This window comes from Mesoplodon bidens (assembly GCF_964165515.1).
Source record: "Mesoplodon bidens genome assembly, chromosome: 4".
Lineage (NCBI taxonomy): Eukaryota > Metazoa > Chordata > Mammalia > Artiodactyla > Ziphiidae > Mesoplodon > Mesoplodon bidens.
Window position 1 is genome coordinate 74,016,247 of NC_138160.1, and position 13,911 is coordinate 74,030,157.

The 13,911-nt window shown below is 36.9% G+C and overlaps 1 protein-coding gene across 1 annotated transcript in view; it reads left to right on the forward strand.

Annotated features, from left to right (window-relative positions):
• The window catches only part of ADGRV1 (adhesion G protein-coupled receptor V1), a gene marked incomplete at its 5' end in the record, with an annotated part of 521,373 nt that overhangs the window by 148,051 nt on the left and 359,411 nt on the right, over positions 1-13,911 (forward strand). Inside the window, 3 exons of the mRNA XM_081231559.1 lie at positions 1,963-2,127; positions 5,312-5,429; positions 7,282-7,405. Of these exons, the coding sequence (XP_081087685.1) occupies positions 1,963-2,127; positions 5,312-5,429; positions 7,282-7,405 (407 nt within the window). The remainder of the gene's footprint in view (positions 1-1,962; positions 2,128-5,311; positions 5,430-7,281; positions 7,406-13,911) is intronic.

A 13,911-nucleotide genomic window follows, 5' to 3' on the forward strand; every position in this document is an offset into this window, starting at 1 on the left:
AAGAAAAGAGTAAAAGTACCCATAATATTATTGCTCTAAGATAGATATCATTAGTATTTTGTCATATTTCCATCCAGGCCTTCTTTGCATATATGCAGAGAAATATTTTAATATATACGAGTATGTAATTTATTTTTATAAAATGTATTAAATGTACTAAAAATGTATTCTCTGTTACCTTCTGAGGTTAGATAAAAGGTTCAGGGTTTAAGTAGTCCAACCTCCAACTGATGAAATGTTATAATAATGTTTTTGCTTTTAGCTTTGTCACACTTTTGGGCTTAGCCATTGGATGGTATATTTACAGGTTTCTCTCACCTTTTGAGAAAATGAAGGAGTTATGCTACTGTTCGTAAATAATTTCTGTTTATTCATTTTATCTTAACTGCTGTCGTAAACCTTACTGCAATAACTTTAGTGCATCCTTGATCTGGGAACTACTGTCTTATTATAATAGCCTCCGATTTCCAACTTGTCTTATAGTCTAAAAGTAAGATTTAAGGTACCCAAACCCTTGTTGTGAGGAGTGAGTTGATACATGTAAAGCACATATAATTGGGCTTTACCCTCAATAGGTGTCAATTGCTGTTTTAATTGTTGATAATATTAGTAGTAGCTTGTGGCTCAGCCCTTTGTGGCTACTTTCCTTGTATCCTATCTTTCTTATAACCAATAGCTCTTGATAACTTGGAGTTTATCTTTTAACCTGTATCTAAAATACACAATATTGTGTGCATAGTGAACATTCTGTTAGCATTATTTGGTGAGACAGATTATATTCAGAACTGAAGAACACTGAGAAAGGATTATTGGTATTAATCTGTCAAAATTAATAAGCTTCTACAGGGAAATGTGCTGAGTATACCAAAGCACTGGGAATCGCAGAGACTCCTGGAAATATGCTTGTGAAACTGAAACTAGAATATTATTATCTATGGAAACGAAAAGGACTTATATACGCAGTTTGTTTATAATGGATTTTTTTTCTTTCTCACTTTGCTTTTTTCTTACTTGATATTTCTGGTGTCTGAGGAGTGCTTTGAACAGCACTGCGTGTGGAGTCAAAACATCTGAACTAAATCGCAGGCTCCTTTTCTCCAAATACATGTATATCTGTGCTCCTCAGCTTTCTTAGAGTTTTTGTGAGGCTTAAATAAGATAAAGTATGTGCAAGAACTGACACATATTAGAAGCTCAACAAATATCAGTTGGCTCCAAATCCCTACTCTTGGCACCAATGCAAAAATCTCATGAAAAAAGACCCCAACAAGATTGAATTATACACTCGTTAAGTGTCTTTCTTGAAAATGGAAAGCATTGTGTTATATGTTTGTATTTACATAACAGGTGCATAGTATAGGCTCAGTTTGGACTTTGCTTCACAGAGTCAATATGTGTAATTCATATTAGGTCTGTATTATGTGGGGAGCCTGACTGCCATAAAAGAACCCCCAAATCTCAGTTCCTTAATATAATAAGAGTTTATTTCTTCTTTATGCAAAAGTCCTACATCACTGTTCCTAGTTGGGGTCTTATGGGTACCTCTTCTCCAACTGGCATCTCAGGCACCAGAGTCTCTCCATCTGTGACTGTCCTCCTCTAGTCATCCAGCAAATGGAGAAAGAGGGAGTGTGGAAGATTGTGTGGGAAGTTGATGGCCAGACTATGATTAGCATACTTCACTTCTGCCTGTATTCTTTTGGCCAGAATTCAGTCACAAGCTCCACCTAATTGCAGAAGGGGCTAGGAAATGCCAAGTAGCTGAGTGTCTAGGGCAAAAAGGGAATGGGATTTGGTGAAACATTTTTTTTCTGCCACATGATTGTAACATGCTGTGATTAGAGTTCTAAATTCAAAAATTGCAGTCATTGAGAAGAGAAATGAGATTCTGTTTGTTCTTCCTGCTGCTTTTTGCTCTTTTTTTTTTTTTTTTTTAACCTTACTGGATTTTCTTTTTTTCAGGTAATGGTTGATGAATCCCTTTTGTCTGATGACCCTGATTCGTATGTGACATTGACAGTTGTTCGGTCCCCAGGAGGAAAAGGAGCCATCCGACTTCAGTGGACCATAGATGAGATGGCTAAAGATGACCTCAGTCCTTTGAATGGGACACTTCATTTTGATGAGGTATAATCGTCATCAGGACTCCTGTAGTTTTTCTCTAATTTGTCTTTGTTTGATTTTCTGAATTTTTTGAAATCATATGCACCGTGGAGAAAAATCACACACACACACACACACACACACACACACACACACACACACACACACACACACACACACACACACACACACACACACACACACACACACACACACACACACACACACACACACACACACACACACACACACACACACACACACACACACACACACACACACACACACACACACACCCCGATGTCTGAAATTTAATTCAGACGCTACCTACATCCCACCCTTAAAACTGCTCATACCCTCCCCTGATTGAGGGCTACATCCCACCCTTAAAGCTCATACCCTCCCCTGATTGAGGGCAAAACCAGTCAACCGAGCCAGACATCTGGGTGTCATCCCCATCGCTACCCATTCTGTAACTCTTGCATATATTTGACAGCTGAGTTTAGTCAGTTTTCCCTTTTAAATACCTTTCTGTTCCTCCTACTCTGTCATGGCTGTGACAATCCGTACCTCCATCTTCTTTCCTTGGATGGTCTTTTAACTGATATTCCTACTCCAAGTCTTTTCCCTATTCTGTCCAGTATCCGTGCCACTGAGTAAGGCTACTTTTCTATAAGGAAGATCTCGTTATGCCACCCCCTGCTTAAAAGGATCCAGTGGCAGCGTCTTACCCACAGAACTTCAGGCTCTGAAATGTGGAACACAGAGCCTCTCAGAGGGAATCCTGGCGATTCCTTCCTCCCAGTTAATCTGAGCACAGAGTTTCACTGTGAATGCAGTGTAACGAGAACCAAGGAGCATTTATCTATCAAACTCTGAACTCTTTTTTCCTGGAAGGAGGGATGGAGAGGTGGAAGAGAATTGACAGGCTGATTCTTAAATCCATATGGAAATGCAAAAGACCAAGAATAGTCTCAGAAACTCACAAAGAAGAATGGAGGGTGCCCCTCCCTAACTAAACTTAAGATAATATGTAGCACAGGTAAATGTGACAGTATGATACTGGCTCTGGGACAGACAAATAGACCAAAAAGAAGAAACTGGAGAGTCCAGATTTATCAATCTTTTATGGTTTTTGCTTTCATGTTTGCATAAATCTTTCCTAAATTAGTAAAAATGAAAGCAAAAGGAAATTAGTTAAAAACCAGAAAAACAGTAGAACTGATGAATAAGTTTTTTAAAAAGCAACAAAAAATAACCTCACAAAATAAGAACAAGCAAGAAAGAACCATTAAAGGAGAAAGTATAAAATTTTAAGAGATTACTTTGTACATATCTAGACAAATGAATATAAACATCTATATGAAACTGACTCTAATAGGTAAATAGTAGATATAGAAAGCCTAAGCAGATGAATTTCCATAAACGAAATAGAATTTAAAAAATTAAATAGGAGAGTAGAAGGTCCCCAAGGTGGTTTTCTAAAAGAAATTTGACCAAACATGTAAAGATAAGATGATCCCAATGAAACATGGTCAATCTATTTTTTTTGAGTCTATTGACCTTTTATCAGAGCTTTCAACACCAAACAACACAAAAGCAAATACTTTTTTTTCATTCAGTTTTCTAATAGGTGATGAATAAATTAATCGATGATGCCCTCTCGCAATCCATTTGCCACTTAGACATTCTGCCACCATTTTTGAGGTGTTGGTTACTCTAATGGAATTAAAGATCTCAAGCCAGATGGCACAGATATTTCATCCACTCATTTCTTAGGTTCTGATATGCGATGGCTCAAGAAACACCTCGGTTGCATGCCCTAAACCTCTATAAACTTCTCATTTGTCATGAGAAGAATTTAGAAATTACTTTGAAATTTCTTTAAAGATTTTCCATAGTAATAATGAGCAGTCATTTCCCAGTTACTAGATCTACTTCCCAGATGATTAGAAAGATTTTCTGGTGTTGAGCAGGATATCCATACCAAAATGGCAAATAGTCTGATCTTTTACCCCAGGGAATAAGGCCGTCCTTGTTCAGAGTACTGCATCAGGAGGGGTGAGTTTATGGGTCACCCTGGACTTTACCCTCTTCATCTTGTTCTTTGCTTACCAACCTGGTGCGTTCCATGTACCTCTGCATAATAGCTTTATTGTTCTTGTATACTCAGCTACTGACATACCTATGTCTCCATTCTAACAAATGGCTTTGTAGCTAAGCACATAGTTCAGAGCCGCTAATTGACAATGTGCAGAGAGTAAAAGGGATGGGAGTGATTAATTGCATCCCAGGAATTATAGATTTTCCATGAGTGCATTTAATAAGGTCTGAGGCAGGAAGTATACATTTTCCTAGCAGCTCTTATAAAATTTTTAAGAAGTACAGTTACTGTAAAATATAAAAAAAGGACTCTTATGAAGAGAGGACAGCTTGAGTGAAGAGATTAGAATAACGCTTTTAATAATAAAAAGCTCAAGAGATGCAATTGCGGAACTAAGATGTACATAAGAAGCAATAAACTGCAGAATTCAAACTATAGAAAACTAATCAGTGATGCATAGGACAAATTTGAGTTTTTTTTATCAGCATACGGAGGAGGCGGTAAAGATAAAAGTGATTTCTGTCACGGTTATGTCTCAAAGTATTAAGCTAGTTGTCTTCTATCTATTTGCTTTTCCTTATTCTTTCTCTTCCAGCCTACACTGAAAACTTAGCACATGTTCCAAGAAATTACTGAGCCAAGTTTAAGCCAAGAGAGGGAAGGCATGATAGTGAAAATGCTTGAGATCAACACCTATGGAAGGAATGGGAAGGAAGCAGGCGTGGGTAGAGGGCAAGGAGTAAAAATGGGTAGTAGAAAGATAACCTTTATAAAGTATTAAACCTATGACGTTCATCTATTTACATCATGCTGTGACCATTTAATTTTAAGTGATCGAACTTTCAATGGTTGAAAATTTTCAGGAAATTTAAAAGTTGTGTTAACATTTCCCCTTTTTCCTATTACGGACCTTAATCGGATTTATGCTCAGAGCTAATTTTTACATAGTAATTCTCTCTAGCAGAAACTCATAATTCTAGGGCACAGAAAAGGACACACATTAAAAAATGCTTATGAACATAAATGTTATTCTGCTAATGGGAACATTCGAAACTTAACTTTGGTCAATCTGGAAAATGTGTTATTCCTCCTCATTTGATGTAGACTGAGTCCCAGAAGACAATTGTGTTGCACACACTTCAAGACGCCATGTTGGAGGAGGACAGGAGTTTCACCATTCAGCTGGTACCAGTTGATGAGGTAGAAATATCTCCAATAAAAGGTAAGAGAAATCGACATTTTTGGAAATTAAAAAGTAGATTTTTAGAAAAATGTAACCAGATAATCAATAGTTACAAAGATAGGTAGTATTTGTTTTTATAATTCCTAAAACATTTTCTAAATCTTAAAGATGTTATTTCCTACTTGTATAACAGCTAAAGACTTTTTAAAGCTAAAATTACCATACCCAATGTTGGTAAGGTCATATGCCAAAGACTTCATACTACTCAGCTGTGTGATTTTTAAAAAGATAAAGATGTTTGTTTTAGCAGTGTTTATAAAGTAAAATATGAAAGCTTCTTAAGTGATCCTACAGTAGGAGACTGGTTAAATGTAACAGAATACTATGCAACTATTCAAAAAATGTGGCAGAAAAAGCCTTACTTACATTAAAATTAAGAACACTTCATTACATGGATAATTGTTACATTAATAAAATAGGCTTTGTAACAACATGTTCAGTGTAATCCCCTTTTTGTCACGTGCATGTCATAAACATGTTTGGAATTATTTATTTGAAATGTTGATAGTGGTTTTTGATTACCTATATTTTCTATACCTACTTACAATGATCACATGTTACTTTTGTAATAATGTTATTTTAAAACTTAGCATCTTATTATGTCTCTTTCAGCCTATCTATTGCCTATTTTGATCAGAAAGTAATTACTTAGATTTTGACATTTCAGAAACAGGCATCATAATTTTCACTTGCCTATGGTCCATGTGAAAATTTGTTTCTTCGGTCTGGAGAGAAAGGATTACTGGAGCTAAAACGGTTTCATTATAGTACAAATAGTAATAACCATAAAAAATGGCCCAGCAACTTTGATATGAAAGCTTAGTTACTGTTGCATGTCCTTTTTTGCCATCAAGAACTTCATCCTATGCAAGGGTTCATGGTCAAAGAAGCAGAATTCCGTGGCTAAGGAAATTCGCAGAATTGTAGAGAGTATTGTGTACTGTCACCTATGAAATCACCTAGGGTAGTTATTCCTTTTGCATTTATATCTAGAGTACTTCCAGCAAGCATTTGAGGGAATCATATCTTTGCATTATATTCTTCCATAAGTCTTAAGTCAGCTCAGTTGTCTACATCGTGTTAAATGTCAGTGTTGATATTATATAGACTAATTAGATGCAAGAACAAGAATATACCAGTGGATCAAGGTAAATCATTTGTTAATATAAAAAATTCATAATATATTTCTAACTGTCACATACTTGCACTTGACAAACCACTCTTGATCCCATTAATCCATTGCCAAAGAAAGTGATAGTATAGAAATCCAATCCTTTGTTTCATTAAACTCTAATGTGTGCTTCTGGAAACAATTTTATTTAAGTTACTGCTAAATTATGATATGAATACTCAAATTACTTGATATGGTTTTTATTTCTATTTTAGTAGGAACACTTAGAAGCAAATGGTAGAGTCAGAAAATTAAAAATAAAAACGGGCCACCAAGAATTCTAGCTTTTGCTACATAGCTAATACATACAGCTACATAGCCAATTTCAGTGAGCTACAAAATGGTTACTGTAGAAGTGGATTAATGCACATGGTAGAAGAGTACTTATTTATCATGGGAGTGATAGTGGAAGTACTGCCCACTTTATCCCTTTCATTAAAGCGTGATCTTGGGCAAGTCATTTGCCTTAGTGTCTTCAATGCCTCTATGTGCTTAAATGTCTGCTGGTAAAATGAGGATAATATTAGTACCTAACTTATATGATTGTCATGAGGACCAACTCACAAGATTAGTATATGTAAAGCCCTTAGAACATTGCCAGGCATGTACTAAGTGAATCCATGTGTTTTCTACATAAGTGGTATATCATCTTCAACTCAGGTAGCGCATCAATAATCATTCGAGGAGATAAGGGAGTGTCAGGAGAAGTTGGGATAGCTCCATCATCTAGGCATGTCCTCATTGGGGAACCCTCAGCAAAATATAATGGTACTGCTATCATCAGGTAAGGGTTTTCTAATTTTTGTTTGCCTAGGTGAGGGTTTTGAAGTTTTATTTAAATAATTAGCATTATTAATTAAATACATTGTTCTGAATACAGACATATTCTTAAGGCATTGTCTTTTTATATATTTGTAAAATGCTGTGGAGAGTAGAACATATTTTTGATAAAAACTGAAGGTATGTTTTGAGTTATCTTGACATTAGATCATGAGGTTTTTTTTTTTTTAACACTTTTATTGGAGTATAATTGCTTTACATTGGTATGTTAGTTTCTGCTGTATAACAAAGTGAATCAGCTATACATATGCATATATCCCCATATCTCCTCCCTCCTGTATCTCCCTCCCACCCTCCCTATCCCACCCCTCTAGGTGGACACAAAGCACCGAGCTGATCTCCTTGTGCTATGCGGCTGCTTCCTACTAGCTATTTTACATCTGATAGTGTATATATGTCCATGCCACTCTCACACGTCGTCCTCGCTTACCCTTCCTAATCCCCATGTCCTCAAGTCCATTCTCTATGTCTACATCTTTATTCCTGTCCTACCCCTAGGTTCCTCAGAACCATTTTTTTTGATTCCATATATTTATGTGTTAGCATATGGTATTTGTTTTTCTCTTTCTGACTTACTTCACTCTGTATGACAGTCTCTAGGTCCATCCACCTCACTACAAATAACTCAATTTCGTTTCTTTTTATGGCTGAGTAATATTCCATTGTATATATATTCCATTGTATATATATGTATGTGCCACATCTTCTTTATCCATACATCTGTTGATGGACACTTAGGTTGCTTCCATGTCCTGGCTATAGTAAATAGAGCTGCAATGAACATTATGGTGCATGACTTTTTTTGAAGTATGGTTTTCTCAGGGTATATGCTCAGTAGTGGGATTGCTGGGTTGTATGGTAGTTCTATTTTTAGTTTTTCGAGGAACCTCCATACTGTTCTCCATAGTGGCTGTATCAATTTACGTTCCCACCAACAGTGCAAAAGGGTTCCCTTTTCTCCACACCCTCTCCAGCATTTATTGTTTGTAGATTTTTTGATGTTGGCCATTCTGACTGGTGTGAGTTGATACCTCATCGTAGTTTTGATTTGCATTTCTCTAATGATTAGTGATGTTGAGCATTCTTTCATGTGTTTGTTGGCAATCTGTATATCTTCTTGGGAGAAATGTCTATTTAGGTCTTCTGCCCATTTTTGGACTTGGTTGTTTGTTTTTTTGATATAGAGCTGCATGAGCTACTTATGTATTTTAGAGATTAATCCTTTGTCTGTTGCTTCATTTGCAAATACTTTCTCCCATTCTGAGGGTTATCTTTTTGTCTTGTTTATGGTTTCCTTTGCTGTGCAAAAGCTTTTAAGTTTCATTAGGTCCCATTTGTTTATTTTGTTTTTATTTCCATTTCTCTAGAGGTGCATCAGAAAGGATCTTGCTGTGATTTATGTTATGTAGTGTTCTGCCTATGTTTTCCTCTAAGAGTTTTATAGTATCTGGCCTTACATTTAACTCTTTAACCCATTTTGAGTTTATTTTTGTGTATGGTGTTAGAGAGTGTTCTTATTTCATTCTTTACATGTAGCTGTGCAGTTTTCCCAGCACCACTTATTGAAGAGGCTATCTTTTTTCCATTGTATATTGTTGCCTCCTTTATCAAAAATAAGGTGACCATATGTGCATGGGTTTATCTCTGGGCTTTCTATCCTGTTCCATTGATCTATATTTCTGTTTTTGTGGCACTACCATACTGTCTTGATTACTGTAGCTTTGTAGTATAGTGTGAAGTCCAGAGCCTGTTTCCTCCAGCTCCTTTTTCTTTCACAAGAGTGCTTTGGCCATTCGGGGTCTGTTGTGTCTCCATACAAATTCTAAGATTTTCTGTTCTACTTCTGTAAAAAATGCCATTGGTAATTTGATAGGGATTGCATTGAATCTGTAGATTGCTTTGGGTAGTATAGTCATTTTTGCAGTTGTTGCTTCTTCCAATCCAAGAACATGGTATATCTCTCCATCTGTTTATATCATCTGTAATTTCTTTCATCAATGTTTTATAGTTTTATGCATACATGTCTTTTGTCTCCCTTGGTAGGTTTATTCCTAAGTATTTTATTCTTTTTGATGCAGTGGTAAATGGGAGTGTTTCCTTAATTTCTCTTTCAGATTTTTCATCATTAGTGTATAGGAATGCAAGAGATTTCTGTGCATTAATTTTGTATCCTGCAACTTTACCAAATTCGTTGATTAGCTCCAGTAGTTTTCTGGCGGCATCTTTAGGATTCTCTATATATACTATCATGTTGTCTGTAAACAGTGACAGTTGTACTTCTTTTCCAATTTGTATTCCTTTTATTTCTTTTTCTTCTCTGATTGCCATGGCTAGGACTTCCAAAACTATGTTCAATAATAGTGGTGAGAGTGGACATCCTTGTCTTGTTCCTGATCTTAGAGGAAATGCTTTCAGTTTTTCACCATTGAGAATGTGATGCTTGATGTGGGTTTGTCATATATGGCCTTTTTTATGTTGTGGTAGGTTCCCTCTATGCCCACTTTCTGGAGACTTTTTATCGTAAGTGGGTGTTAAATTTGTCAAAAGCTTTTTCTGCATCTGTTGTGATGGTCACATGGTTTTTATTCTTCAGTTTGTTAATATGGTTTTTCACATTGATTGATTTGCATGTATTGAAGAATCCTTGCATCCCTGGGATAAATCCCACTTGATCATTGTGTATAATCCTTTTAATGTGTTGTTGGATTCTGTTTGATAGTATTTCGTTGAGAATTTTTGCATCTATATTCATCAGTGATATTGGTCTGTAATTTTCTTTTTTTTGTAGCATGTTTGTCTGGTTTTGGTATCAGAGTGATGGTGGCCTCATAGAATGAGTTTGGGAGTGTTCCTTCCTCTGCAATTTTTTGGAAGAGTTTGAGAAGGATGGGTGTTAGGTCTTCTCTAAATGTTTGATAGAATTCACCTGTGAAGCTATCTGGTCCTGGACTTTTGTTTGTTGGAAGCTTTTTAATCACAGTTTCAATTTCATTACTTGTGATTGGTCTGTTCATATTTTCTATTTCTTCCTGGTTCAGTCTTGGAAGGTTATACCTTTCTAAGAATTTGTCCATTTCTTCCCGGTTGTCCATTTTATTGGCATAGAGTTGCTTGTAGTAGTCTCTTAGGATGCTTTGTATTTCTGCAGTGTCTGTTGTAACTTCTCCTTTTTCATTTCCAGTTTTATTGATTTGATTCCTCTCCCTCGTTTTCTTGATGAATCTGGCTAATGGTTTATCAATTTTGCTTATCTTCTCAAAGAACCAGGTTTTAGTTTTATTGATCTTTGCTATTGTTTTCTTTGTTTCTATTTCATTTATTTCTGCTCTGATCTGTATGATTTCTTTCCTTCTACTAACTTTGGGCTTCGTTTGTTCTTCTTTCTCTAATTCCGTTAGGTGTATAGATTGTTTATTTGAAATTTTTTTGTTTCTTGTTGTAGGCTTGTAATGCTATAAACTTCCCTCTGAGAACTGCTTTTGCTGCATCCCACAGGTTTTGGATTGTCATGTTTTCATTGTCATTTCTTTGTAGGTATTTTTTGATTTCCTCTTTGATTTCTTCAGTATATCTTGGCTATTTAGTAACATATTGTTTAGCCTCCATGTTTTTGTGTTTCTCATGGTTTTTCCCCTGTAATTGATTTCTAATCTCATAGAATTGTGGCCAGAAAAGATGCTTGATATGATTTCAATTTTCTTAAATTTACTGTGGCTTGATTTGTGACCCAAGATGTGATCTCTCCTGGAGAATGTTCCATGTGCACTTGAGAAGAAAGTGTAATCTGCTGTTTTTGGAGGGAATGTCCTATAAATATCAATTAAGTCCATCTTGTTTAATGTATCATTTAAAGCTTGTGTTTCCTTATTTATTTTCATTTTGGATGATCTGTCCATTGGTGAAAGTGGGGTGTTAAAGTCCCTACTATTATTGTGTTACTGTCGATTCCCCCTTTTATGGCTGTTAGTATTTGCCTTATGTATTGAGGTGCTCCTATGTTGGGTGTGTGAATATTTACAATTGTTATATCTTCTTCTTGGTTTGATCCCTTGATCATTATGTAGTGTCCTTCTTCATCTCTTGTAATAGTCTTTGTTTTAAAGTCTATTTTGTCTGATATGAGAATTGGCTACTCCAGCTTTCTTTTGATTTCCATTTGCATGGAATATCTTTTTCCATCCCCTCACTTTCAGTCTGTATGTGTCTCTAGGTCTGAAGTGGGTGTCTTTTAGACAGCATATGTATGGGTCTTGTTTTTGTATCCATTCAGCCAGTCTATGTCTTTTGGTTGGAGCATTTAATCCTTTGACCTTTAAGGTAGTTATCAATATGTATGTTCCAATTACCATTTTCTTAATTGTTTTGGGTTTGTTATTGTAAGTCGTTTCCTTCTCTTGTGTTTCCTGCCTAGAGAAGTTCCTTTGCATTTTTTTTTGTATAAATTTATTTTATTTATTTATTTTTGGCTGTGTTGGGTCTTCGTTGCTGCGCGCAGGCTTTCTCTAGTTGTAGTGAGCAAGGGCTACTCTTTGTTGCAGTGCGCGGGCTTCTCATTGCGGTGGCTTCTCTTGTTGCGGAGCACGGGCTCTAGGCACACGGGCGGCTTCAGTAGTTGTGGCACGTGGGCTCAGTAGTTGTGGCTCGCGGGCTCTAGAGCTCAGGCTCAGCAGTTGTGGCAAACGGGCTTAGTTGCTCCACGGCATGTGGGATCTTCCCGGGCCAGGGCTCGAACCCGTGTCCCCTGCATTGGCAGGCGGATTCTTAACCACTGCGCCACCAGGGAAGCCCTGCATTTTTTACAGAACTGGTTTGGTGGTGCTGAATTGTCTTAGCTTTTGCTTATCTGTAAAGATTTTAATTTCTCCGTCAAATCTGAATGAGATTCTTGCTGGGTAGAGTAATGTTGGTTGTAGGTTTTTCCCTTTCATCACTTTAAATATGTCCTGCCACTCTGTTCTGGCTTGCAGAGTTTCTGCTGAAAGATCCGCTGTTAACCTTATGGGGATTCCCTTGTGTATGAATTGTTGCTTTTCCCTTGCTGCTTTTAATATTTTTTCTTTGTATTTAATTTTTGATAGTTTGATTAATATGTGTCTTGGCATGTTTCTCCTTGGATTTATCCTGTATGGGACTCTCTGTGCTTCCTGGACTTGATTCACTATTTCCTTCCCCATGTTAGGGAAGTTTTCAACTATAATCTCTTCAAATATTTCTCAGTCCCTTATTTTTTCTCTTCTTCTTCTGGTACCCCTATCATTAGGATGTTGGTGTATTTTAATGTTCTCCCAGAGGTCTCTGAGACTGTTCTCAATTCTTTTCAATCTTTTTCTTTATTCTGCTCTGCGGTAGTTATTTCCACTATGTAGAATGTTCCTCTGCCTCAGTTATTCTGCTATTGATTCCTTCTAGTGTATTTTTTGATTAACTATTTCCTTTTCCATATTAGGGAACTTTTCAACTATTATCTCTTCAAATATTTTCTCAGTCCCTTTCTTTTTCTCTTCTTCTTCTGGGACCCCTATAATTCGAATGTTGGTGGGTTTAAAGTTGTCCCAGAGGTCTCTGAGACTGTCCTCAATTCTTTTCATTCTTTTTTACTTATTCTGCCCTGCAGTAGTTATTTCCACTATTTTATCTTCCAGGTCACTTATCCGTTCTTTTGCCTCAGTTATTCTGCTATTGATTCCTTCTAGAGAATTTTTGATTTCATTTATTGTGTTGTTCATCATTGTTTGTTTGCTCTTTAGTTCTTCTAGGTCCTTGTTAAACGTTTCTTGTATTTTGTCTATTCTATTTCCAAGATTTTGGATCATATTTACTATCATTATTCTGAATTCTTTTTCAGGTAGACTGCCTATTTCCTCTTCATTTATTAGGTCTGGTGGGTTTTTACCTTGCTCCTTCATCTGCTGTGTGTTTCTCTCTCTTCTTATTTTGCTTAACTTACTGTGTTTGGGTTCTCCTTTTCGCAGGCTGCAGGTTCGTAGTTACCATTGTTTTTGGTGTCTGCCCCCAGTGGCTAAGGTTGGTTCAGTGGGTTGTGTAGGCTTCCTGGTGGAGGGGACTAGTGCCTGTGTTCTGGTGGATGAGGCTGGATCTTGTCTTTCTGGTGGGCAGGACCGCGTCTGATGTTTTGTTTTGGGGTGTCTGTGACCTTATTATGAGTTTAGGCAGCCTTTCTGCTAATGGGTGGGGTTGTGTTCCTGTCTTGCTACTTGTATGGCATAGGGTGTCCAGCACTGTAGCTTGCTGGTCGATAAGTGGAGCTGGGTTTTAGCATTGAGATCGATGGAGATCTCTGGGAGAGCTTTCACCGTTTGATATTATGTGAGGTCAGGAGGTCTCTGGTGGACCAGTGTCCTGAACTTGGCTCCCCCACCTCAGAGGCTCAGGCCTGACACCCGGCCAGAGCACCAAGACCCTGTCAGCCACACAGCTTTTTAAAAAATG